The following is a 27,130-nucleotide window of genomic DNA, read 5'->3' as shown; positions in this document are numbered from 1 at the left end:
TGTTGAAACACTTACCACAATGTTATTTCAATGAGATGGCAATTCATCGCACAGCACTACAAAGTATTGGTTTTATCCATACCAGTAGCTACTTCAAAATCTGACAATGGGCAGAACCATGATTCTGTATGATCTCCTGCTAGTACATTCAACCTTGGATTTTCAGTTCACTTCAGGCAATTTAGAAATGCTGTAACTTATTGTAGTATCTAGAACAAAACAACAGAATTTTATGGCTAGGTAGGATATATGAGAACAGAACACATCTACTTAACCAAATACATTTTATTTACAGGAATTCAGAGTAATATGAAAGGAATGTCTTTGGTGTTAAATCAAAAGAATAAAAGCATATTCCTAGTTTGTGCTGTTTTCATTCTAGATCTTAACTGGAGGCACAGTGTATTACAACGTGCATGGTTACCATTTAAGATCTACATTTCCAAACTGCGCAGCCAGCTAAAGTAAGTTATGATTAACATTGCAATCCTATACACAGTTAACCAGGAGCAAGTTGTACTGAAATTAATGGGAATTGGGCTGAGCTGTAAATTCCATTGGCTACAACTGAACTTAAGTTACTCATCATGACTAAGTAAATAATGGAAATAAATCATGCTGTATTTAGTGGAGCTTGCTCTTCAGTGAGCGTGTTTAGGAATCCGGCTTTACTCATCATGACTAAATTTAGGTGGGGTGCAGCATAGGCCTAACAGAACTTAACAGCACCCATTTCTGTCACAACTGTGCGTGTGTGTGTTTGAATTAAACAAATGGGTTCTTCCCTATTTAGAGCATCTTCACGTATTCAAACCAAGGAAGCTTACAAAATATGCAAATAGGGTCCGATTCATGTTCAGAAATGGCTATAAAACTGCTTAAAATAATAATGTAAAGCAAGCTGCTGTTTTCTCTCTCTCCTGAGCCTTAAAATATTCTTACTGGTTATTGAACCAAGTAATTTCCATTTCCTTGAGTTTACTTTTCACTGGGGTATGTTGTTCTGTTTTGACTAGCTATTTTGGGGGCTCTAAATGATGGCTTTCAGTTGGCAAACACACTTGCGGCTGGGCAAGTCCTTCGTTCCCGGTTTATACCCTGCCTCCATGTTTCCACTCAGCATTTCAAGTTTCTGCTGCCTGATCATCACTTTAGCCAGTCTTTGTTGACAGATGCTGCAGCTGTCTTGGTTGCATCATGGGAGTTCACAGTCACATCTGAGATGGCACATTTGTGTGTGTTGGGGGGGGGGAGGGGACTGATTAAGACCACCCAGCATCCACCCACAGTCGTGGCACAAATTCCAGTTTCTCAGAGTCTCCAACAGTCTTGCTCTTTTCCCCTGGTGGTGCAGAAGTCTAAAGCCAAATTCCTATTGCTTTGGCAGCGTGTATTTGCCCTTCCGATCCAAACTCTTCTTAAAGTGGATGGCGTACCAGAGGAACAAAGTTAAGCTCATCCCATACACCTAGGGGAGGTAATTAAATGAAAGACAATTAAAAACATTTTTGTTGTTTAAAAGAAATTAAAGGTAAAGGTAAAGGTACCCCTGCCCGTACGGGCCAGTCTTGACAGACTCTAGGGTTGTGCGCCCATCTCACTCAAGAGGCCGGGGGCCAGTGCTGTCCGAAGACACTTCCGGGTCACGTGGCCAGCGTGACATCGCTGCTCTGGCGAGCCAGAGCCGCACACGGAAACGCCGTTTACCTTCCCGCTAGTAAGCAGTCCCTATTTATCTACTTGCACCCGGGAGTGCTTTCGAACTGCTAGGTTGGCAGGTGCTGGGACCGAACAACAGGAGCGCACCCCACCGCGGGGATTCGAACCACCGACCTTTCGATCGGCAAGCCCTAGGCGCTAAGGTTTTACCCACAGCGCCACCCGCATCCCTATTAATTAATTTCTTAAAAGAAATTAATTAATTATAATGGGTTCTGTCCAATAGTTACATTTGTCCAAGGACTTCCACTTGGCTAGTAGAACTTCCCCTCCCTCTCTTCTCTCTGCACCCTAACCAAACCTCTGTAGGTTTGGGGGGAAATTCAGGACAAATTTGGGGGTTGGGGTGCATGGATGGAGGAGGAGAAGAGTTCCCTTGCAGAAGTTGAGGGGAACAACTTCACTAGACACCTTGTACAGTGGTACCTCGGGTTACAGACACTTCAGGTTACAGACGCTTCAGGTTACAGACTCCGCTAACCCAAAATAATACCTCACGTTAAGAACTTTGCTTCAGGATGAGAACAGAAATCACACGGCAGCGGCGTGGTGGCAGCAGGAGGCCCCGATAGCTAAAGTGGTACCTCAGATTAAGAACAGTTTCAGGTTAAGAACGGACCTCCAGAATGAATTAAGGTATTAACCCGAGGTACCACTGTATTTCTCTACTGCCTTTCTACAGGTTCAAAGCGATTTCTATCAAAGCAATAAAAATACAATGCAATACAATCAAATCTATAAATAATATGGGGCCACCATATAAGTCACCATATAAGAGCCACCATGTAACAATCAAAGAAACAAGATGGTCTTTAGTAAAAAGGTGTACAAGGAAAAGAAAAAACCCTTTAGAAAAGTCAGCTGAGAGGTAGTTTCCTTCATTTCTTCCAGGGAGTGGTTCCACAGTTTCAGAGTAATCATCAAAGTAGCTTTTGTTATTGTTCAAATTTACTGCCAACTTGGCACAGACAATAACAGCTGCTTGTTACAACTCAACTGGCAAGTGAGTTTGTATGGGAAGACTCAGTCCTTATAAGCACAGAAACTCTGATCCTTGGGGTTGAAACCACATTCTCCTGGCAAAAACCAGTCACCTGCAAATCACTGCCACTCACTAGAAATCTGTTTCTGAGAGAGGAAAGGAGGGAGAAATGTATTAGAAAGGGGTTGGGGTTTTTTGCGAGGCAGAATGCTGCCACTTCTGCAGAATTATGTTGCCATCCATAAAACTAGATTTGCACTTCTGCTTCTGTTGATTAAGGGGAAAAGCAGGAGGATACCAGAGAACACAAATATTTACCATGAAGAAAATTGTAATGGTCGTCAGCACAGAGACAAAAGTCATGTGTTTTTTCAGGAAATTTTGGATCTCTTCTAGGCAATCCTGAAATATGAGAGAAAATAGATTAGAGGACAAGATAATAAATGAAGGCTGTACCCATATGCACACTTACTTGGGAGCAAGCACCATTGAAACACAGTGGGATTTACTTCTGAATAAAAATTCAAAGAGGATCAGGTTCCATGTTTCCCTCCCCAACTCCTCACAGATTTGGAGGAAGCATGCCACCAAACAGAAGGTGCTTGAGACCACAGTGGGATAAGGACTTCATGTCTTGCTTGTGGTCTTCCCAGAGGCATTGTCTTGGCAACTGTGGAAGTTAGGCTGCTGAACTAGATGGACTGTTTGGTCTGTTCAGATGGAGAGTGGTATCATCCAGCAGGGCTCTGACATTCTCACAAAATTAGTGCTCTGCCTTCCAATAATTCCTCTCAAAATACTCATACCAGCCAGTGTGGTTTCATGGTTAGATTGGAATCTGGGAAGCCAGGGCTCCAAGTTTCTACTCAGCTATGAAGCTCCTTGACTGACCTTGGACCAGTCGCTGACCCTCAGCCTACCTTACCTCACAGGGTTGTTGTGAGGATAAAATGTGAAGGAGGAGAGCCATATACAGCATGTTTTGTTCCTTGGAGTGAAGGTGTGATATAAATGTAGATCCAGTAGCAGCAGCAGCAGTAGCAGTTGCTGTTATTATTAACTGTTTCATAGAACTGAAAGTGTCCTGAACTATCATTTTGTTTAACTTCTAGCCCAGATGATGTCAGAAAACATCTTGGTGCTAGAGTGACAAGGCCAGTTTTGCTAATACCCCAGCTGAGTGAGAATTGCTTTGTAAGAACCTGAACTGACTGTACTGCAGAGCTTCCCAGCCTCCCATATAATTTACCTTTTCTGTTGTTCCCACAGCTTCTGATTGGCACATCTCTTTTTCAATCCTGCTTGCTTCTCCAAAGGGTGGCTTTTTCCCACAACAGAGAAACTGAAAGAAAAGGGGAAACACCACTCATACCATTGCTTTTCTTTAAAGAAGAGTTTGGATTGTCGTCTGTTGGTTTGTTACTGGTAAACTGCAGAGGCTTTGCCTCCTCAGCCTTAAACCCTACATTATTATAACTGCAGTGGTTGATATAACAGCTGGCCATCAGACTGAGGATTAAAGATAGGGGGGAGTATCCGACTAACTTGTTCCATTGGTACAGTAGAACTCCCCTCCCCTGCTTTTCTCCCTTAGCAAGTGCCACCCCCATTCTTAATCTGTGCCAGAGATTTAGGGGACCCACGGGGGGGGGGGGGAGAGTAACTTCTCTTGCACAAGTGGAATCTTTAAGTTGATGGAGGGACTTGGCTGTTTGCCACCCATGGTCTCCATTCATGATATTATGTGGTCAAATGCTTCTGCTTTGCTTCTCACTTGCATCTTTTATAAGTTTGATACTGCATTTCAAAGGTTGCCACTGGTTTCGTTCCCAGTGACAAACCACTCAGTCCTTCGCTCCTCACCAGTATTTTCCTTCATTTCTTGGCACGCCCTGCATTTTCCATGCAATACAACCAATGATACAATGGAACAAAAATATTGTGCATTTATTTAGAGAGACATAGCTGCAAGTGGTGTGGGAATATGGGAGAGGCCCTGGCTCATATGATGCACAATTCAGCACTGTGCAAACAGATGAATCCTGATGCAGGTTCTGTGACGTTGCACCTGGCAAATACTTAAAGCATTTTGTGGAAGTAAACAGGGTGGTGATGTTACTGGACTGGACAGCAATGCATGATGTAAGCCTCTCAGACCCTCCTTGCCTGCTACTTTGCGGCACAAATTAGGAAGGACAGGTACCCCATGCATCCCTGGCTGGGTCGCACTGTGTATATCCATATTATACAAGTATGAATTTTATAGCAAATAAAGGTAAACATCCCCTTAAGGTCTAGCCATAAAGTGGTAGTTGACACATGATTTCTATAGAAGTCCCATCAAAACCTTCTGGGATAGTGAAAAGATGGTCATCTAGGTGGCCTTTTTTATTAACCCAGTCCAGGTTCCTCAGAAATGGTGCCCCATTTATACCTAATTTTCTGTACAAAAGATGACGTGTCTGAGAATATCAACACTTTCCTTAAATCACCTAAGGTAATGTTTTATTAATCTGGCAGTGGTTTTGCATTGATGGCATATACTATTTCGGGCATGAAGGACCATCGTTTTAAAAACAGCTTGTTTCATCAGCTAGGCAGCTGCTAGGGTGCAGCCAGTTCAGGTTCCTCTGGGAATTTCAAAGGCACATCTTATGATATCATAGTACTGGCAGAGTGCTGAAATTCCCTCTTCTACAAGACTCCTAAGGGTACCTGAACCTTGACTTGCATGGCATTTGGCCACAGCAAAAACTGTGGTGGTCAAAAACAAAACAAAGAAAGAAAAACAAAAACATAAAGGCCCTGGCTAGGTGCCTGATGATTCTCTCTTGGGCACAAAAACATGTTCTTTATAGTTTCTTTATAGCATGGCCATTGTGTCTGACTGATCAGTTTTGGCTCAGGAAGAAAGCAAAGCCTGACTTCTGCTGCCTTTCTTTTTTTACAGAATAGGTCAGGGCTGCAGTCCTGTACACACACCCACCCCTGGGAGTTAGGCATGCATAAGGAAGAACAGTGCTTCCTTGACTCTTCCCTTCCCCAAGTCTTCACCCAATAATTGGTAGCAGAGACACAGAGTAGATTTGTAGACATCGTTGGGAACGTATATTTTTTAAATGCCCCCCACCCTGTCATTAGAAACACAAGATGAATTCTGCATGCTGGAAAACGTAAGGTTAGTGTAGGAAAAAGAAAGGAGGAGTCCATATAGTAAAAGAGCACGTGTTGATTTTCCCCTATGGCTCCAATTAGATCTTTATCAAAAACAGCTCCCACAGTGCAAAGAATCTGGAATTTCCTTTAGTCAGCTATCTGGAGAGGAGAAGCATAGCTCTCTGTCTCTCCCTCTCCAACAAACATTCCCTCAACGCTGCTGCTCTCTCTCCTGCACTCATCCACAAAGCTGCTGTTTTTTTTATGTTCGTTGCTCCTTGCTCCAGGAACAGTGGGGCTTTCCGAGTTGCTCCCTGCTGCGAAGTTCCACCCGCTCATGGAATGCCCTTCTCTTTTACTCTGCTACTCTTCTCAGTTTCATTGGTGCAGCATTCTCTCCTCCATAAGCAGCAGTATAAGGAAGAGCAGGAATTCAAGTGCTGTAGCACCATACACTTATAGCACATCCCCATTACCTCTCACAGAGCTGCAGTTCCCAGCACTCTCAACCAACTACAGTTGCCACCTTTATATTTATTCCTTCCTTCATTCTTATTATTTGCATGGGGTGTTGGTGGTATGTGCTTTAAATGTGGCTGGGGGCCAAACTAGATGGGGGTAGTTTGGCATAAGATAGCTGGGTTTTCGTTTTAACCAATAGCTGGCATGGGATGGTGTGGAGGAAGCACAAAACTGGAACTGTGGCCTGGTGAGAGGTAGGCTTTAACCCTTTGGCTCCACCAATGGGAGATTTCCTCCCACTGTGAATATCAGCTGCAAGGGCTATGTGTGTGATTCCGAACAGGACTACAGCTGGGCCAGAGAATTCAAGCCCTTCTTATCCCCAAGCTACAATCCCAGTCCAGCGTCTCCCTCCCATGCCGGCTATCTGTTAAATGAAAAACAGCTGTGCAAAACCAGACAGTAGGATGAATGTCACATCTAGTTTGGCCCTGAGCAGGCCCAAGTGATGATATTTTACTGCTTGAAGCAAAGAACAAGATGGCGTCCCTTCTGCTATTCCATATACAGAAGTCAACTGGACTGGCAGTTGAGTTTTGCTTCAACACTAGCAATAGGATAATATCTTCCACTGCGCCAGAGATGAACAGGCAAGCTTAGTGGCTTCAGGACAGGCCATCTAGCAAACAAAGAGGGAAATGACGGACGGTTCCAGGAGCAGCCGCCAGGGGACTGCCACTGCTCCCCCAACACCTGCTACCTGAAGCTATTGCCTCATTCTTGCTAGTGGTCGGACCAGCAAAAGCAAATTGCTTTTGAGTTTGTTATGTAACCTACTGTTTCAGAGGGGTCAGAATTTAACAGATAACACGAAACCCCATCCCAAACTTGGAAACAGATATGGGGCATAATAGAACGAAGTTAAAACGTGCTATGTCATGATTGCTTACACAATATCGGCGTAGGCAGCCAAGGAAAAAATTCAGCAATTCACCAGGACCTTTGATGCTTACCACAATGGGGGAGGGTGTTTCTCCCTCATTGGTCTTGCCAAGTGCTAATCCATTTCTCCAGGCAAGTCATTGGGAAGAACTAAATAGCCTGTGCTCCAGTCAGGGGTGTAGTGTTGTCCGCAAAGGCCCAGAGTGGGGAGTGCACACGCTGCCACCCCCCTGCGAGGATGGAGCATGCCACCCCAGCCCTCATCGCTGCCTGGTGGGGGCAGGGTGTGGAGGGTGAAGAACACCAGGTTCTAAATCCTAGAAACTGGTTTCTGTGGAAGGGCCCCTAGAGTATAGACCAAAATGTGCAAGCAGATCACCGTTTTGTGGATGGTATGTAGCTCCTGTCTCCTGGTGTTGGAAGAGTTGCTTCTCACATCTTCATACACGATGTCATACACATCCATCATGGCATCTTCAGCCTACAGGGAAGACATGCCCATAAGAATTTCTACATGTCAGCCATCCTTTAAGGAACGATCTCATAAACAGACAGTTGTGCTGGGTTTGCTGTAATTGTTTCCGAGTGCAGAAAAAAATGCACAATATAACACAGGGTACAGAATTCAGTTTCCTGAGAATCAGAGTTGTTTTTCCTTCGAAAAAAGTCTACTTTCAAGTCCTTGTGGGCTATGAAAGAAATGTTTAGAAGTGTGTGGACAATGCCAGCTAAAATCTCAGAAATCTGATGATGACGATAATAATAATAATTTATTTATACCCCGCCCATCTGGCTGGGTTTCCCCAGCCACTCTGGGCAGCTTCCAACAAAAGAGTAAGAATACATTTAAAACATCAGTCACTAAAAACTTCCCTAAACAGGGCTGCCTTCAGCCTGAGAGGTCATTGAATAAGGATCCAAGTTGCTGGGAGAGGGTCTTTGCTGCTCATTGTCCAACGCCATGACTAGGAGTCCTGAGCACATTATGCAACCAAGTCAGAGAAAACTGTTCAATTATGCAAACTTGCTCAATTTTCAGAATAATAATAATAATAATGCATAATTCAGCTTTCTTTGGATAGTGTTTGGGTTAACTAGGTATAGAACTGCAATGCATTTAGTTCAAAGTGCAAGCAGCCCTGCTCTTGAAACTGGATGAAAACACTGCAATGAATATTTACAGATTTATTTATTTGTTTAAAATGTTTCACAGGCTAATGATACCATCCTGAGCAAATTTGCCAGTGGTACACTGCTGATTTAGAATTCAACGCATGAATGACAATCTACCAGTGCAAAACAAATATGTGCCCAAGTACATAAATTTACAAGATTGATTCAGAAATGAAAAGAGCAGGAATTAATTTGGCTTTGCTGCAACAGGGAACTCACAGGAACCTCCAAACATATTTCAGTAATGGTTAAAGCTTCGGTTATCACCACAAACTCAGTGGGAAGCATAAATGGATTCTCACCATTATGCAGAACAGACATTGCTTGTTCTTCTGAAATTTAGAGTCTAAATGTCTCCAAGAAGTAAGCCAAGTGTCTGGAGATTACGGTTTGATTATGCCTTTGCCAGAGAAGACACTTCCCATGCTCCTGTTTGCTAAGCCCATCTTCTGTATTGTCATGCCAAGTGGCAAAAATAAATTCACCACACATTCAACTAGATATAGTATTTAGGGGAGTGGTAATATTCTCACCAGGGACGCAGGTGGCGCTATGGGCTAAACCACAGAGCCTAGGGCTTGCCGATCAGAAGGTTGGCGGTTTGAATCCCTGTGACGGAGTGAGCGCCTGTTGCCCGGTCCCTGCTCCTGCCAACCTAGCAGTTCGAAAGCACGTCAAAGTGCAAGTAGATAAATAGGTACCACTCCGGCGGGAAGGTAAACAGCATTTCCGTGTGCTGCTCTGGTTCACCAGAAGCGGCTTGGTCATGCTGGCCACATGACCCGGAAGCTGTACACCGGCTCCCTCGGCCAATAAAGCGAGATGAGCGCCGCAACCCAAGAGTCATCCGTGACTGGACCTAACAGTCAGGGGTCCCTTTACCTTTTTACCTAATATTCTCACCACTTGTTGGGATGTAATATACAACCAGGTCAATGATGGCCAATGATCCTCTGTTTTCACCCCCATTAAGTAGTGAATCAAATCCTAAATGTTTTCAGAAGAATGTAAAGCACTGGAGATTCTGGGAACTTTGAATCATTGTGTAGCAATCAGAGAAAGACAATTGATCTTGGCTTTATCAGGGAGTTGGGAGGGTTCCATTTCTTTTATTCCTTTACCCTTCCCTTTTCTTTCCTATTGATTTGTGCAGGCCTCAAGGCAAATTGTAGCTTTTCAGAACAGAAAACTCAATAATGCAGGGAACATAATTGAGGGAAGCAATCAGAGTGTTAGGTAAGATATCCACTGAAACCACATGAAAAGTTTCTCCTAATTTCAGCTGCTTTCTTACCTCAACCCCAACCCTGGATTTCTTATCCAGGCATTAAGGATCTCTGATTTAGAAAATCAGATTGAAAAACCATATCACATATTTATTGCATTCCATAGATTCAACACATAGCATTATAAGGTTAGGCATGTACTAAAAAATCATTCTAGTATTAGTTTTCATGTGCCATGTTTAGGGATGGGCAAATGTGTAAATTTTTGTTTCTCTCAGTTTCTATTTCTTCCATTCATAAGTTCAGCTCTTCACATTTCGCCATCAGTTTGCATTTTAAAAAAGAAGTCTTTATGAACATTCACCAGCAATCTGGTGCAAATTCTTCTTCATATATCCATATGCCTATGCAATTCCGCCATTTTTTTGCAAAGCAATTTCTCCAGTGCATTTTTATGTTCTTTTACACTTTACCTCAGTACATGCATTTTTGTACACATAACATGGCTTGCGAACTGCACTGCAAAATTCAGAGAAATGCGAACTTTGAAGCGTAGCTGTCTTTTGGTTCTCATATTCTCACAGAAAGTATGGCTTAAGCAAGTTCACCTTTAAATGTAAAGTGAACTTGAATTTATCCCCCATGCTTATTCACATTAAAGGGTTTCAAAATGAGCCAAAGGGGAATAAAAATAGGATGTGGGGAGCCGTTTTGTTGCCAGCCTGTCTTTTTGTAGAAATGGCTTCATAATGGCGATGGTGGAGTAAAGCAGAATTTCTCAGCATGTGTGTTGCTTCCCACAACTGCGTGGGCAAACAGCTGACAACTGCATTCCCACCGACTGATCTGTCGGTCCTGACATGTGGTGTACCTATAATCTTCCCAGGGCGAAACATGAGGTTATAGGCAATATAATCAGTAGCACAACAGGCATTGTTAGAAACACAGGGAAACTAGCTATGTGTTCATAAAAAGTCAGATGGATAATGAGGCAAAAAACAAAAACCAGCTGCAATAAAAATGGCTGCCTCTAGAACTGTTCCTAGTATGTGACCTAATGCTATGTCTGCAGATCAGTTGGGGCCTTGAGATAGGGAGTTGGGAGCGAACCCTTTGCACCTTCACTGACCCTAAATCTTCTGCCTGAAGCCACTGTTAGTTGTGAGATAGGAAAATGTGGAGGGTACAAAAATTATGCTCATGTATTCACAGATAACAGCTGCTTCTCAGGGCGTTCAGAGTTAAGAAAACAGTATGCGTTTGGGAGGGAGGTTCTCTCCCCTCAGCCACAATATTCACCAGATTTCCCCTCTCCTTCCATGAGGTTGCAATGAAGAGATGGAGACGTATTCAGGATACTCTACTGAAAACAGGTAGTTCCTCAGAAGCCTTTGGTGAAGGACTGTTGACAGCTTTTTAGAGGTTCATGTATATCCAGATGACCCCCAGCCACATGTTTATTGACACGCTCAAAGAATCCTAGAAAAGGTATATGAGTGAAGTAGGGCTTCTCTTTGCAGAAGCTGGCACTTCTCCAGCAACATTGATTCTTCTCCTGATACATGAGCAACTACTCATTAAAAACCATTCCACAAAACCAAAATATCCTACAATATCCCTGGCAGGAGCCAAACATCTCTCCCTCTGCAGGTAGACCACCCAAGGCACCTTGTTGCTCAATTTTGGTTCAATTATGAACCAAATATCTTGGATGGTATTCAACTAAGTTTTACTCAAAGCAGACCCATCAAAACCAATAGGTCTAACCTAGCCATGTTTATTACATTCAGTGAGTCATGGGGTTAGAGAGAGTTGAACACGACTAAGACAATTAAACAACAACAAGGTTTTGTTGAATGGAGGATTGCAGAGTTGCTGATTTTTATTGCCTATTTTTATACACATTGTCTTGTTTTATGTTTTTAATATGTTTCTGCTTTTCAATTGATTTTGACTATTACCTTGAATATTTAATAGAATCGCAAGGAAAACAATAACAGCATAAACTGTACTGCATGGGAATTCTGCTAAGACAAAACCGGGAGACATGTTGGAACAAGGGTTGTTTGGAATGCATTATGACTTCCATCTTGATTGGCCTGGCTACTTGGCGGGAAGCTCTCCAACAACAGTGCATCACATGAGAAGAGAGGCCCCAAAAGAATCTGGTCCAGAGGCCATTACAATATGTGCAAGTAATTCTCCTGGCTTGTTTGAACACAGAATTATTTTGTGTGTGGCACCACTCTCAGAAAAATTAAAGAATGCATGTATTGCTACTGTTTGACTGTGGCGGCCAAGGGTAATAAACTAGATGTGGAGAGCTCTTTTTCTGTCAAGAGTGCATTCACTCAAGAGTAAATGTTCAGGCCTGCATGAAGCCCAGAGCAAAAAGTGAGAGCAACCACTCCCATCTCCCTCTCTCTTTTTGCCATCCCTTCTCCCTCTCTCTCCCCACTTGGTGGGCTGCTGGAGGAGGAACAGATCACTTTTGCCAAAGGTCTAAACTTACTGTTTGCAGAGTGTTTTCCCCTACTACTGCCTCCATCGCTCCGTAAGTTGCCTCTCTGTTTTTTTACACCTTCCTTCTGTCCCTCTGAGGTCCCACACCTGCATGAGATTAGGCTGTGGGTCATATGCAGCCTCAGGTTCCTCCCTTCAAAATAAACCAAGAGTCCCTTTCATAGCACAGACTGAAGCACCCAGAATCTAGGAATGCAGCTTTCCCCCTTTATGCAGGGGTAGGGTGTATTTTCCAGGGAGATCTTAAGGTCACTCAACCTCCACAGGCCATTTTGACAGGTGGCTGCCACCCATCAACCTATCACCTGACATCACCACCACATTTTCCTTTGCCTGCTAAGCATTTACAAATCAAGCCAGCCAGAGAAAGTCACAGGGCTTTTAAAGCACTGGCAACCAGCTGATCGTCAGTGCCTGCAAATCATAGATCAGAGCTATACATTTTCTGAGTTCTATGCAACTAGAGTGTTTTCTTTTGAAAGTGGCAGCATCTGAGGGCCACCTCAGATGTTATATGAAAGAGTCAAAGCCCTGATGCATTTTAATAGGCCCTGTTCATCACATTTTTATAAAAATGAGGAAGAAGGGGGAAGCCTATGCATTGCAGAAATCGCTGTATCACTCAAAAGCCTATGGATTCTCCTTGTGTTTCCTTAGGGATGTGCCATATTTTTCCTGCATCCTTTGAAGGGAATTTTCAGGCTGGAAAACACACAATAAGCAGACATCCAGGAATTGTGACTGGTTAGGGATTGTACGCTTGCACTAGGCGCCTGTTTTCTGATTGATAATGTAAATGTCCCTCAAAAGTTACAGAAGAAAAGGGTTGACTTGTCTTTAGCAGGAATGTTTAATGTGGCCCTGAAATACATTTACCTTGAAGTAAATGTATGTTTGAGTTGAAGAGGAAGCTACGGTACTTTATAAACAATTCTCTGCTCCTGCTTTGCCAATGGAACCTGCTGTTCTACACCACAAGTGATTAATATCTAAGCTAACCAAATGAGCTGTGTATAAATTAAAGCAAACACTGGCTAGAACTATATGGGGAAAATGGAAAAAACCTCCCTTCACCTCAGTTGCTTTCAACTACATATGGCTTGTTCATCCATGCATTCATCATTACATTTATATCCCATCTTTCCTCCATGGAGCACAAAGTGGCTGGAGAAGCCCAGCCAGATGGGCAGGGTATAAATAATAAATAATAATAATAATTACATGGTTTTCTCACTTCTCATTTGATCAGAGGTGCCGTTTGGCCACACTGGGTGCTGGAACCACAGGGGGCGCTGCAACAATGATGCAGAATGGAGTGCGAAAGGTGTGGCGGGCACCGAATTTTAGCATCACAGAGTGCTACTGAAGTTTGAGATCCCAAAGTCCACCACTGATTTGATCCTCACAAGGTAGGTTAGGCAGAGAGCGACTGGCCCAAGGTCACCCAGTGAGCTTCATGGCTGAGTGGGGATTCGAATCATGCAAAGAAGAATGTCATGCCTCACTTCCCTGCTGGAATCTTTCGTGTTCTTGCCAAAAAGATATGCAACATTAATGGTCATTAATTCCCTCAGATATGCAGAGAGAACTTAGATAGGGAAAGAAGTTCCGTGATAATTCCACGCCTGGTGACGGGATCTGCTAAAGGCCTGTCTTTGAAAAATGAACTGAACGCATTGCACGGGGGCCCTTTTGCAACCAGCAACGAGTTATTGTTTTGCTGCAGTCTTGACTCTTACATTGGATTGTCTGAAGTCTCCACTCATGAGCAGGTGAGCAGAGAGTCCAATCCTGCTAGGTTCTATTTTATCAGCCGATTGCTTCTAATCTCCACTATGGGCCATGGCAAGCGGCCAAGGGACCTGGATGAGGCAATGCCTCCCCCGAGGCCCAAACAGTCCAAGATTGATACTTTTTTTCTTAACTGTAATAGAAATAATGAGGAAGTTAGCTACATGGTTGAAACTCACAATCGTTTTAATCCTTTAATTGACCTCGCAGCCGATATAGAAGTGGAGGGGGTGAACTCGAAGACAACGAATAATGCCAACGATAATGACAAAGAGGTGAGAGCCACCTCGAAGGGGGAGCCCGAGTTGGCCCTCGGCGATGGCATGGGACTCGATCATTTCCAATTAATAACCAGGACCCTGCGCTGCATCTTTAAGAGCATAAATGGGATCTCCATGCAGGTGGATAATCTCCACCAAAAGCTTGAGGCCCATTTGCTAGAGCTCCAGCTCAACCACACTCTGCCCCCGAGGGATTTAAAGGGACAGAGGTATACCTCCCTTATTAGACATGAAAGTGGTACTGGTGGTCACCTCCTAAAAACTCAATTGGACTCTCAATCTCTGATTTTACAACCAAACAAAATATGTCTAACTATACACAGTAGGGACCCCAGGTCCCCAAGGTGGAATAATTCGAGAGATGTCAAAGATCATCTGAGGCAACTCCTTCAGATTTGGCCTCCGCTAATAGACCTCAGTACAGTGAAACTTTTAAACTACCACCATCGGCTCCAAAAAGTATTGCTCTCCTTCCAGTCTCCAAAAATTCCCTCCATACTGGTTAGGCGTAAAGCGTTTCTGGCCACCTGGGGCATCTTCCCAACAAGAGTCTTTAATGACACCAGGATTAAACCTCTCTTCCGCAGCACCGTACAAAAAGGTAGCTGCCCGCCAGACAGGCGCGACTCAGTCTTGAAACTCAAGTTGTCCACCCGGGAACCTCACCCTCCCTCTCAGCCCAAGCTTCCTGGTTTATTTACTCCAGCAACAAAGAAGCATGACCAAAGCGGGCCCAGCCATCTGGATATCTCAGAGGAGAGGGACCTTATTTCATCCTATGGCGAGTTGCCATTAGTAGAACAGCAGGAAGTTATAAACAGGCTTGATACACTCAAGCAGCATCTTACACATGTACTTCAAGAGAAAATCTCCTCAAATCCTGGACATAGCAACCTATTAAATCAAAGGAAACCAGTTATGAAGGGGCTAACACCCCAGAAACCCCTGCCAAATACTGGGACTCCAATAACGGATGATTTGGCAGTCTGCCTGGCGGAAGCTCCTCATACACCGTCGCAACGCAGACCCCCTTCACCTCTACTAATAGATCTGCAATCAACTACCTCGTCCTCCGCCTTAAAGAGTAACGCGCCAAACACACCTCATCCTGGTAATCTGTCAATGTCCTATTCTTCTATGCCTGACCTGGAGTCTTCATTCAGTGCGGTACAGTCAAATGACTCTATATCCTCGTCCTTTGCCAGTCAACCTCTTTTGGTAGAACCTCATTTATCCGCAACCTTTTCAAGCCAATATATAAACGTTAAGGAACCCACTGTGCAAAGAGACAACTTAGGTTTTACTGAAGACCCTGCTGGTCACATCAATCAACTCACCACCCCTTCGATACCTTCGGTAGTACCTCGCCTGGAGCTGTCTCAGACCCCTGGCAATGTCCTTCCCACCAGCAACCAGAGCAATTGACTAGCACATAGTCCCTCCTCAAATTGCTTTAATGTGCTATCCTGGAATGTGGCAGGATGGACGTCCAAACAGGATGACGGGGATATGAAAGAGTTTTTAGCGAAATTCCAGATTATGGGTATACAAGAGACCTGGTGCTTAGAATCTTCACCCCCCCCATCCCTACCGGGCTATGACGCCTTTGTGATTCCTGCGACCAAAACACACTTGTATGGGCGCCCTAGTGGAGGCCTGGTAACATTTGTTTCGCAGGAGCTTCAGCTTAATATCTCTCCTATCTTTTGGTTAGAGAGTAATTACATTCAAACTTTGCACATCACTAACAGCTCGCTTGGGGAATTCATATGTGTAAACTTGTACAATCCATCTACCTACTCCTCCTCTCACTCAAATCAGCTTTGGGAGGATTTAAGATTTATTCTAGATAAATCTGGGGCTGAATTTCCAAAGTCAGAGATCCTTATAATGGGGGACTTCAATGCCAGAATCGGAGCAGATATAAGCTTATTCACCGATAAGTCGCAATTATTCATAGAAGAGGAGTGGCTTCCTACGTGGAATTCACAGGACAAGACCATTAATAGGGCTGGCATCATACTGCTGGAGTTCACTATAAACTGCGGGCTGCACAGCTTGCACGGCACACCCAAAGACTGGTCCGGGGGATACTATACTTTTCTAGGATCTAGAGGGGCAAGTGTTATAGATTACATCTGGTCCTCCTCAGCATTTAATGATGAGGCATACTGTTTCAATGTGTTCAACAGAACCGAAAGTGACCACCTTCCAATTGCCATCTCCTTTCACCACACACAGCTGGGGCCTCCCAGCTCACCACACCCCCAGGATTCATCGACCCTGGCCCCCGGACGCAAGAAGTGGGACATCTACCTGGAGCAAGACATAAAAGTCCTCCTAAATTCCCCTGAGATCCTAGCCCTGAAAGCTCAGTTGTTAACAACGAATGTGAATCATTTCTCAAATTTCCAGCAAATTCTAGTCTACTTGCTCCCTTCGCTTACGAAACCTTCCCGTGCGATTCTATCCTGGAAGAATCAAACCTGGTTCGACCAAGAATGCAAACAGTGCAGAAGTAGGCTTAGATTTCTCCAGTCAGACATGAAAGCAGACAGCACTCAGAGCAAAATCAGGGAGTTAGCCCAATTTCGTTCATACTATAAGAAGCTGCTCCAACATAAGAAATTGCTCTTTGCGAAAGAACGCTGGTCGGCTCTGTCAGTGGCCATTAAAACCCGTGACGACAAGAAATTTTGGAATTTAATTAATGCAGGTCTAAGACCCCCCTCATTCATTGTTAATAACATCACAGCAGCCAGCTGGCACTCTCACTTTGCTCAGCTGTATTCCACCTCAGATTCTGACGTAAATGTAGTCACCACCCTTCCAGCATCTGCCTTGCCCACCTGGGAGCCAGTCTCCCCAGAGAGATGTATTCAACTAATTAGCATGCTATCAGGGGATAAATCCCCGGGGGAGGATATGATACCACCTGAGGTATTCTTATCGAACCAGTCGTGGTGGGCCCCTATCTTAGCATCTCTCTTTACCACCATTAATGCTACTCTTAAGATTCCACCTAACTGGAAACAGAGCATAGTTATCCCAATACATAAAAAGGGGGACCCACAAGATCCGCGCAACTACCGACCTATCAGCCTGTTGGACATATCATACAAGGTTTACTCTAGATTCTTGCTAGAGAAATTAATTGAGTGGGCAGAAGAAACAAAGCTATTCCATCCGGAACAGGCTGGCTTCCGCAAAGGTCACAGCACATCTGGCCAATGTCTTGTTCTACTTACCCTGATTGATAAATACTTAAACAGGTTCAACTGCAAACTACACGCGGCTTTTGTGGACCTGACCTCCGCCTTTGACTCCATTCCCAGAGATAGGCTATGGCAGAAGCTTAGTCATACCAGCATAGATAAGAGACTCCTCCTCCTTCTTATGGAAATTCATAATGACATATCGGCCAGAGTAAAATTCGGCCCTCTGGGAGCTCTTTCTGATTCTTTCCCTCTGAATAAAGGGGTCAAACAGGGCTGCCTCTTGGCCCCTTTTCTATTCAATTTCTATATCAATGACATCGTCACAACTATGAAGGCCCTAAATCAACCTGCCCCCTCCTTACAACAGCTCAAGATCCCCATATTACTCTATGCGGACGACATGGTGATACTGTCATTAACCAAGCTGGGCTTAAACAACATGCTCAGAGGGCTCATGACATATTGTGATACCAACTCCCTTAAAATTAATTTCGCCAAAACCAAAATTCTTACTTTTGGCATGAAAACTCGGAAGTCACTCTGGAATTTTGAGGGCCATTCTATTGAACATTGTTCAGCATTCAAGTATTTGGGTATCATTTTTCAGCATGGGCTTAGCTGGTCAGCTCACCTAAATACAACCATCCTGGCTGCCCGCAGAACCATCAAAGCCTTGGAGAAATTCTACTATGCAAAAGGCGGCCAGCTGGTTCCACCAATCAGAAAAGCATTTATCAGCAAAGTCCTCCCGATGTTATTGTATGGGGTTGAAATCTGGGGGTGGAATTTAAAAACACTACAACGGCTGGAGATTCTACAAAACTCTTTTGCACGGAAGATACTGGGTCTCCCCAAGGGCTCGGTTGCAGCACAGTTAAGAACAGAACTGGGCCTCCCCTCCATTGTTGCGAGAGCCCACATTAGAATTATTAGCTTTTATTGTAAATTAATCAATGCCCCAGGTCCCCTACTAGCCAGGCAAGCTTTTTTAACGTGTTCTCAAAGCAATAAATGGTCCAAGGCCATGGTGACTATTACTGCACGCTACTCTCTCCCAAATCTTGACTCGCTGTCCTCTTGGGACAAACATAAAATCCGGGCCTGGATTCTTACAAGAGACGAGGCCATGGACCGGGCACAGTCCACCTCAGCTCGCCTCTCCATGTGGCTCCCTAAAGTGAAAGTGGTAAGATCACTTGCCAACTACTTGATAGACCTGACGGAGCCCAACTTGAGAAGAGCGTTTACTATGGCCCGCTTCCATTCTATACCCACGGCCTTCCTGCAGGGGATTTATTCTAAGACCCCTATTACCCAGCGTCTATGTCCATGCACAATGAATGAAGTAGAGGACTTCATACATTTCTTTTTCTACTGCCCTATTTATGAGCCAATAAGATCTAAGCTCCTCCTTTTGATCCCGTCCACCATTACATCTAAGGAAGACTGTTTGAAATCGCTTCTTGTGGACGCAAATCCCCAAATCTCACGTGGGGTGGCAATATTCATAGTGCAGGCTCTGAAACTCAGGGCTACTCTGACAGGGTAGCGTGCCCTAGACCTGGACCTGTTTTAATCTTTTTATTACTTTTAACTCAATATGCTGAGTCTGTTCTGGGGCCATTTTGTGCTTTATATATACCCGCATACTAGTTTTTGGGCGCTGGCTATTATATCTTTGCATTATTGTCTTCGGGTAACTTAAATGTCACTACGCCAGCCAAAACACCTGAATTTTGCTGGGCTGCTTGTCTCTAGTTTGTCTTTTTTCTTTTTTGTATTGTCTTATTTTGCTATGGCAGTTTGCTAATGCAATAAAGGTTTTGATTGATTGAATCATGTTCTCCCAAGTCCTAGTCTGACATGCTAACCACTACACCACACCATTTGGGCTACGCCATTTATTATGAAATGTGCACTACTCACATTTCTCCTCCTTTTAAAACAATTCCTAAAGCAGAAACTTCAGCTTCCTGCTTGTGGAGGATTTTTCTTAGTGCACTGGACCACTGCTTTCCCACTTCTTGCATATGATTTAAGTATTTTAAACAAAACATAAATTACGTGGAAATTTTGATTGCATTGCAATAAATTGCCAACTTTCTATTCTAAGTCCTAACAAAATAATCTATTGTGCAAGGACATGCATGTTATAGTTTACATTTGACTGTTCCCTTTCCCCTCTTGTTTTTATTTTCAAAAGTGACAGTGTATGGGTTCATGACATATTACAGACCATATGATATATGCACACGCACTAATTCCCTTGTCTACAGAGCTCACAATCTAATTAGGCTGCAGGGATGATATACAGAAGAGAAGCCATGGAAGGAAGGTCAAGAGAGAAAATAAGAGTGTTCAGTGGAAGTGCACTGAACTCATCCTCTTTTACCCTGTTAAAACCCCAGTTGTTAAATAAGGTCACAACCGACTATTGTCATATGTGACAGACCATAATGAGAATTGGAATAATGAATCGTATTCACCAGAGCTATAGGGATGTGGTGTTGCTTGGTTTGTGGTCTGTCTTGTAGTTTTGTATTGATTTATATGGTTATTTCCACATTGATAGCTGGTCTAATTCAATGAAGAAAAATCAGTGTATTTTTTATATATATATAAAAAATAGGACTAAAACCAATTTTGTTCTCCGTACGCTTCTCCACATATTTATTAAATATAATGTTCAGCCCAGCCAAAGCTGGTATTACCAGCTGATTGCTTTATAAAGGTTCAACTGTCATAAAAAATTGCTTGTTTATAAATTGAATATAGTGGACAAAATGTTGTTTATGACATCTGGCTTTAGGAGAAGGCAAACCATTGAAAAAAAAGACACAAGCAGGTTTTCTTAATCACTTAATCACAAGGTTTTCTTTTCCACTATTGTTGGGAAAGGTATAAGGAGAGGCAGCAGAAGCGTTTTGCTGCTCCATGGTAATAATATCATAACAAAAGCCATTGTATTGACCTTATTCAGAAGAAAAGACCCAGACTGAGTGGATCCTCTGACCACAACATCGTTCTTAATATAAGAGGATGATATTTAACATCACTCTGAGACATGATGCAGATAAAATGTGCATCACAAATTAAGAAAGGTATAAACTAGTCTAATGAAGAAAATCGCTGGGACACAACTTTCCCAAGATACCTATAGAAACGACAGGAAAGGGCATATTGGGGGGTTGAATAGCTCTGTATGTAAAAAATAATAATAATAAAGTCCAATCGAATAGAGACCTATCAAATAGAAATCCTGAGAGGAGTAAACTCCTTTGCAAAACCTTTTGTGTAGAATAACCAGAGCTAAAAACTAATTTAGTACTTTAGACATATTACTCACCTGGCCAAAATGTCAAGGGTCTTGAAACAGAAAATGAGGTTAGGGGGGCAGACAATGGAGAAAGTGTTACAATAATGGGCAACCAACTACCCACACATTAACTGAGTGCATGCATGCTTGGCTTATTACAAAGAGACAGTGGTGGATGGTCTATTAAAGCAAATGGGGCGCTGCCCCATCAAACTTGGTCTGAAATCAACCAGCGCACGCGCACACACACACACACACTGCTGCCAGCTTCCTCTTCACTTAGTTTCATTGCCACCATTAGTAGGAAGAAGGATGGAGATAAAATCAGAATTAGTTGGCTCTGCCTTGTCATTGGCTCTGGCTCCACCAACTATTGACCGCTCTGCCTTCCTCTCCACCAGTCCCAATGGGCACCAGCCACCACTGCAGAGAGACAACATTTCTAGATAATGAACCATCTAGGAAGGATGCAGACCTGGACTTAATCCTAAGTGTTCTCTGGAAGAATCAGCATGGCTTCTGCAAAGTCCTGCTTACCAACAGTCTTGAGTTCTTTGATAAGCATGTTGATGGGGTGATTCTATGGACAGTGTATACTTGGAGATCTTTGAGTTCCCTAAAATGAGGTGAAGGATTAGGCTGCGCAAAAATGCTTTAAGGGCCTTGTTCAAGTTCTTTTGAATTTAAGAGAGATATGATGTGGTAGTTTATGCCTCTCCTGGAAAAAAGGCTCTGTGCTCCTCTTAAAAGAGCTGCCTTTCTTTTTCCACAGTAACAGGCTGGTCCTATTGCTTTCTTTAAAATTTATGAAAGCCTTGGTAGAGTTTTATTTTCCATTAATAGGCAGTCAATTCCACCTACCCTTTTAGTTCTCTTCAATACTGGCTTGAGATATTTGGCTATCATTTCAAACCAAAATGGGTCTTTCTGATCCCATGGGGAGTAAAGGCTGTAAAAGCCAGCAAGATCTTCCCAGTTCAGGCTGCTCAGCAGTTATCAGAGTGGAACGTCAGGAAGAGAAAGGGATCTATTGTCTTTTCTCTCAGGAATGTGTCTGAAAAGCATTAAATAATCTTGAGAGACACATTCAGGGACACCTCCTTTCTAATGCAACTGTAAAGAGTTAGGAGGATGCTTTCCAATGCCATTTGAAGTAGTTTGGATTGGAAGGCACAATAAATGAAGTGCCAAACATATCTGAAAGGCAGAAAGAATTTAGGGGGGAAAACAGGGAATGTGGTAAAACTCAGTGGTTAGCCATCCTTTGAAATCTGTACTTCCCTGAATTTGCAATGCAACTCTTCGGCCAAATGAAGTGTACAAAATTGCATATACTAGGGTAAAGTGTGCATTAAAAATGTGCAATAAAATGCATATGTTAGTGGAAATAACATAAATAATGCATTATATTGGGGAATTAAGGGAAATTCACACTAAAATGCTAGTGAATTTTCACGAGGTTTTATTATTATTATTTTAAAAATGCAAATGGATGTGGAAATATGAAGAAGTAAATTTAAGACTGGAAGAATGAGAGACTGAAACCAAAACAGATGTACTTGCCCATGCCAACCTGCAGCATGTGGGAAGCTGTGGTGTGTCTTCTGCATGTCCTCTGCATCCCCTTGGCCTGATTTAATGCATCCCTAATTTCAAGCAGCCTACAGAGATGGAGTGTCAGAGTGTCAGATAGACAGAAAGACAGAGAGGAGAGAGGGAGAGAGAGAGAGAGCACATTCCAGGGCTAGTGTGTGTTATGGCCTGTGGAGAACCCACCCCCCCCCACCCAGTGTACAGAGCTAGGAAACAAATAAATTTCATAGATCTATCAATTGGGGCATTACATTTTGGGCAACTTGAAATGGCAAGCAGCCACTGCAGATGGGAAATGGATTTGCCTTCAGTTGTCACTGCTGTCCACCATTAAAATGCATCTGGGGGCCTGGCAGGGAGAGTGGTGAATGGTGGCATGGTCAAGTCAGGCCGGTGAGCACCCTCCTCACTCCCAGTGGCTGACTGGGAGTGCTAGACCTGCCCTACTATCTGACCTTCCTGACCCCCAAAACCATCCCTTCAGGAGGTGAGTGCACTGAAACTGTGTACATGCAGTCTGTTTATGTATGCAATTTAGGGGCAGGGACAGTAGTTCGACATGGGCATCAGAAGAGGGTATCTGTTGTTGTTGTTTAGTTGTTTAGTCGTGTCCGACTCTTCGTGACCCCATGGACCAGAGCACGCCAGGCACTCCTGTCTTCCACTGCCTCCCGCAGTTTAGTCAGACTCATGCTTGTAGCTTCGAGAACATTGTCCAACCATCTCTCTCCTAAAACCAGCCTCTCAGGGAAGTATGCAGAAGAGGGAGGAGGTGCTGTGAACAAAAGCTCCCATATGTCCCATCCTTCTCTAAATCTTCAGTAGTAAACATAACAGTTTTAATGACTGCAATGCTCAACCTTAGTTGGGAGGAAAATGTATCTAGCTCTGCCTGCTGCCTCCTAGAAAACATTGCTCTCACTCTGCAAACTATAATTTACCCCCAAGTTTGAGAACCACTGGCTTAAAAGACAAAGAAACACAAAAGTTACCAAAAAAACCTAAAGATAAAGCCAAGCATAAACCACCAGCAATGCTGGACTGATTTCCTGCAAATGTAATTGTTCCATTCGACCCATCTGTACCTGTATGGACAGGTAAATATAGGAGTGGAATATATAAGGTGAATCCACTGACCTTAGCTATCACCAACTGAGGAACAGCATTATTGAATGCAGTTGGATTTAAGGCGTAACTTTCTTATCCTAGATAAATGGAGCGCTTCATAATCTATTAAGTTAGAGTGCTTTCTGATAAGTAATTCCCTTGTGGCAGAACACTGCTTGTATAGGCCAAAACAGCCGCTATTAGATACTCAAGCAATGGCTTACAAAAAGCTCTCCATATTAGCAGCTGTCAGCGAGAGATGGATTATTAGCTGGGATGCCAGATCATCTGTTTGCTTGTTGTTTTAATATTCAGCAATCCCATGTGCTTTCCATCTGGACTGCCACTAGAATCGAGCACAACAGCTCTGAAGGCAATATCTCATTCATTACAGTATTTCAGAAGCTTCTGTAGACTCGCCAGGGATTAATCACAGCACAATGTCAGACAGTCCATCGGAGATCCCAGCGCAGTAAGAAGTGGACACACCTATTTTGGGGCAGTCAAAGGATCATACTTTTGCTCAAGCATTTGAAAGGGAGGAGGGCCTCATTGTTGTCTGATGGAAGATGCAGGTGATTCCTGATATTTAGATGATTTGTTCACCTAATTAGCCTATTTCTAGGAGAGTGCTCCTTCCACTGGCTGCTTTCCCCTACAAGTCCTCTTGCCCTAGTTCTGAGTGAAGAATCCAAGCATTTTGAGCGACTCTCTCTTTTAGTGGAACCTGCTTTTCATATCTTTGGGGTCCCCGCGTTTGCCCAGATTTTTGTCTCATGTACTGTTGATTGACTGAATGCAACTTCCAGTTCCCCAGCCCACATTCCAAAAATGGAGCACATACCATCTAGTATCGAACAATTGCCTTTTTAAAAATCCAGTTTCAATGTTTGTTTGTTTTTAATACCCCTCAGCCAACTTCTTGTTACCATGCAAAAGTGGAGATGGGCACATGCCATCAGCATCTTAATAGGGCCATGCTTCTGAAGCTGTGGAAGGTCTCTCCCAGTGGCTTGGCATTGTGTCAACATGTTGTTGTTGGTCGTTTAGTCGTGTCCGATTCTTCGTGACCCCATGGACCAGAGCACGCCAGGCACTCCTGTCTTCCACTGCCTCCCACAGTTTGGTCAAATTCATGCTGGTAGCTTCGAGAACACTGTCCAACCATCTCGTCCTCTGTCGTCCCCTTCTCCTTGTGCCCTCCATCTTTCCCAACATCAGGGTCTTTTCCAGGGAGTCTTCTCTTCTCATGAGGTGGCCAAAGTATTGGAGCCTCAGCTTCACAATCTGTCCTTCCAGTGAGCACTCAGGGCTGATTTCCTTCAGAATGGATAGGCTGGATCTTCTTGCAGTCCATGGGACTCTCAAGCGTCTCCTCCAGCACCATAATTCAAAAGCATCAATTCTTCAGCGATCAGCCTTCTTTATGGTCCAGCTTTCACTTTCATACATCACTACTGGGAAAACCATAGCTTTAACCAAATGGACCTTTGTCGGCAAGGTGATGTCTCTGCTTTTTAAGATGCTGTTTAGGTTTGTCGTCGCTTTTCTCCCAAGAAGGTGTCTTTTAATTTATTGACTGCTGTCACCATCTGCAGTGATCATGGAGCCCAAGAAAGTAAAATCTCTCACTGCTTCCATTTCTTCCCCTTCTATTTGCCAGGAGGTGATGGGACAAGTGGCCATGATCTTAGTTTTTTTGATGTTGAGCTTCAAACCATATTTTGCACTCTCCTCTTTCACCCTCATTAAAAGGTTCTTTAATTCCTCCTCACTTTCTGCCATCAAGGTTGTGTCATTTGCATATCTGAGGTTGTTGATATTTCTTCCGGCAATCTTAATTCCGGTTTGGGATTCATCCAGCCCAGCCTTTCGCATGATGAATTCTGCATATAAGTTAAATAAGCAGGGAGACAGCCTTGTCGTACTCCTTTTCCAATTTTGAACCAATCAGTTGTTCCATATCCAGTTCTAACTGTAGCTTCTTGTCCCATGTAGAGATTTCTCAGGAGACAGATGAGGTGATCAGGCACTCCCATTTCTTTAAGAACTTGCCATAGTTTGCTGTGGTCGACATACCATGGAACATATTTTTCCTGCATGCAGAGCCTGTGTTTATATATTCCTGCAACAGCATTAAAATTCTGGGCCAGTTTTCGTTTATTTGTAAGCGTTTACAGGCAATGACAGCATACAAGCAGAGCTTTGTGGGATCCTGTCTTCTGCTGTGAACACATGGACATAGCTTCTTTACACCTTGTATTTATCCTGATAACTCTTGTCAACCACACAGCTGGCCACAGCCTTATCTCTAAAGTGCAGCTTGCTACTTAGCAACACATAAAATGCCTGAGTAATACTAGATCTGTCATGCTTTCGGCTACCAATTGTGGCAAGGAACATGGATCTGGAGATGGAGATCTATTTTAGTATCGCCACCAATCCTATTTTAGTACTGAACCAGAAAGGTGATTGTGAACCACTGATTTGTGAACCATTTCTTTCTGAACTATTTATTAGCATAAGGTATTTCAGTGGCGTGTTGATACTCTTTCAAAAGATGCATTTGAATTGTCAGTTTCAGGCGCATCCGGACACACTCACATTCTACATGTTTGCTTGGAAGTGAGTCCCAGGAGTTTTCAATGAGATTCACTATCAAGCAAATATACTTTAGGATTTCGCTCTGCTGAAAGGAAAGAACTTGCCATTTATCTGGCTATGGGATCAGACTGCTAACACACAACAGAGAGCTCCCAGCACCTCTCTATAGATGCAATTTCACCACGGTGGATAGATATGTGATTTGAAGCAGCTGAAGCAAGCATATTTAACCTTTTTGGATTCAGTGCTTTACACGCATCAAGCATCCTTTGAGAAAAGAAAAACATAGCTCTGATCTAGGGATGTACGGGCTAAAATTCACCAATGGAAGATAAACTTTTTTTAGTTCCCCTCCACCCTCTCACATTGGTCACTGATTCTGATACTCAGGGGTTGGTGGACAATGAGGACCGCTGGATATGGGCCCCTATTTTAGGCTGCTCAAGTGGCATTGCAGCTGACGTGCCTTCTCTCCTCCAGGCACCTCCTACTCCTGGGGGGGCTCTCCAGCTGCTGCAGGATTACAAACCCCATCATCTTTCACCGCCATTTTGAGACCAGCAATATTGCTGTGTTTCAACCATGTAGCACTTTCCCTGCTGTTTCATCACGAAGCTGTACTTACCACAATACCGTTAGTAATTGACCAATACGTGGCCTTTACCGATGCACAGAAAACCACTCCGAAACAGAAAAAAACCTAAGAGAAACAGAAGGCAATTAGAATAGATCATACAGTTGGAAGAGGGACTTTGAGGATCATCTAAGACAAACCCCTGCAATGCATAAATATGTAGTTGTGGAGAATGAACCTGGGACCTTGGTGTTACCAACAGAGCTCTAACCAACTGAGCTGTAGTGCTGCGACTGAGGTTTCCACTACTGCAGTTTCACACAGCTATCCCTACATCTATGAAGCAGGCGGTTCAGTGCTCATAGCATCTTTGCTGGCTCGACAGAATGCAAACCACTGCTATAAAGAGCAGCTGCGATGCCTACTGACAGCTGCACAAATGAAGCAAGATCAAAATATATGA

At 43.5% G+C, this 27,130-nt stretch overlaps 1 protein-coding gene across 1 annotated transcript in view; it reads right to left on the bottom strand.

Moving 5' to 3' along the window:
• Nucleotides 1–270: 270 nt before the first annotated feature.
• The window catches only part of TSPAN32 (tetraspanin 32), a 40,694-nt gene continuing 13,834 nt past the window's right edge, over nucleotides 271–27,130 (bottom strand). The window contains exons 5-9 of the mRNA XM_083425736.1: nucleotides 26,719–26,793; nucleotides 7,641–7,742; nucleotides 3,951–4,043; nucleotides 3,020–3,103; nucleotides 271–1,468 (exon numbers count right to left, since the gene is read on the bottom strand). Of these exons, the coding sequence (XP_083281862.1) occupies nucleotides 1,373–1,468; nucleotides 3,020–3,103; nucleotides 3,951–4,043; nucleotides 7,641–7,742; nucleotides 26,719–26,793 (450 nt within the window). The 3' untranslated portion in view covers nucleotides 271–1,372. The remainder of the gene's footprint in view (nucleotides 1,469–3,019; nucleotides 3,104–3,950; nucleotides 4,044–7,640; nucleotides 7,743–26,718; nucleotides 26,794–27,130) is intronic.

This window comes from Podarcis tiliguerta (assembly GCF_965153285.1).
Source record: "Podarcis tiliguerta genome assembly, chromosome: 1".
In the NCBI taxonomy this organism is placed as follows: Eukaryota; Metazoa; Chordata; class Lepidosauria; order Squamata; family Lacertidae; genus Podarcis; species Podarcis tiliguerta.
This window is presented reverse-complemented; position numbering and strand designations above follow the sequence as displayed.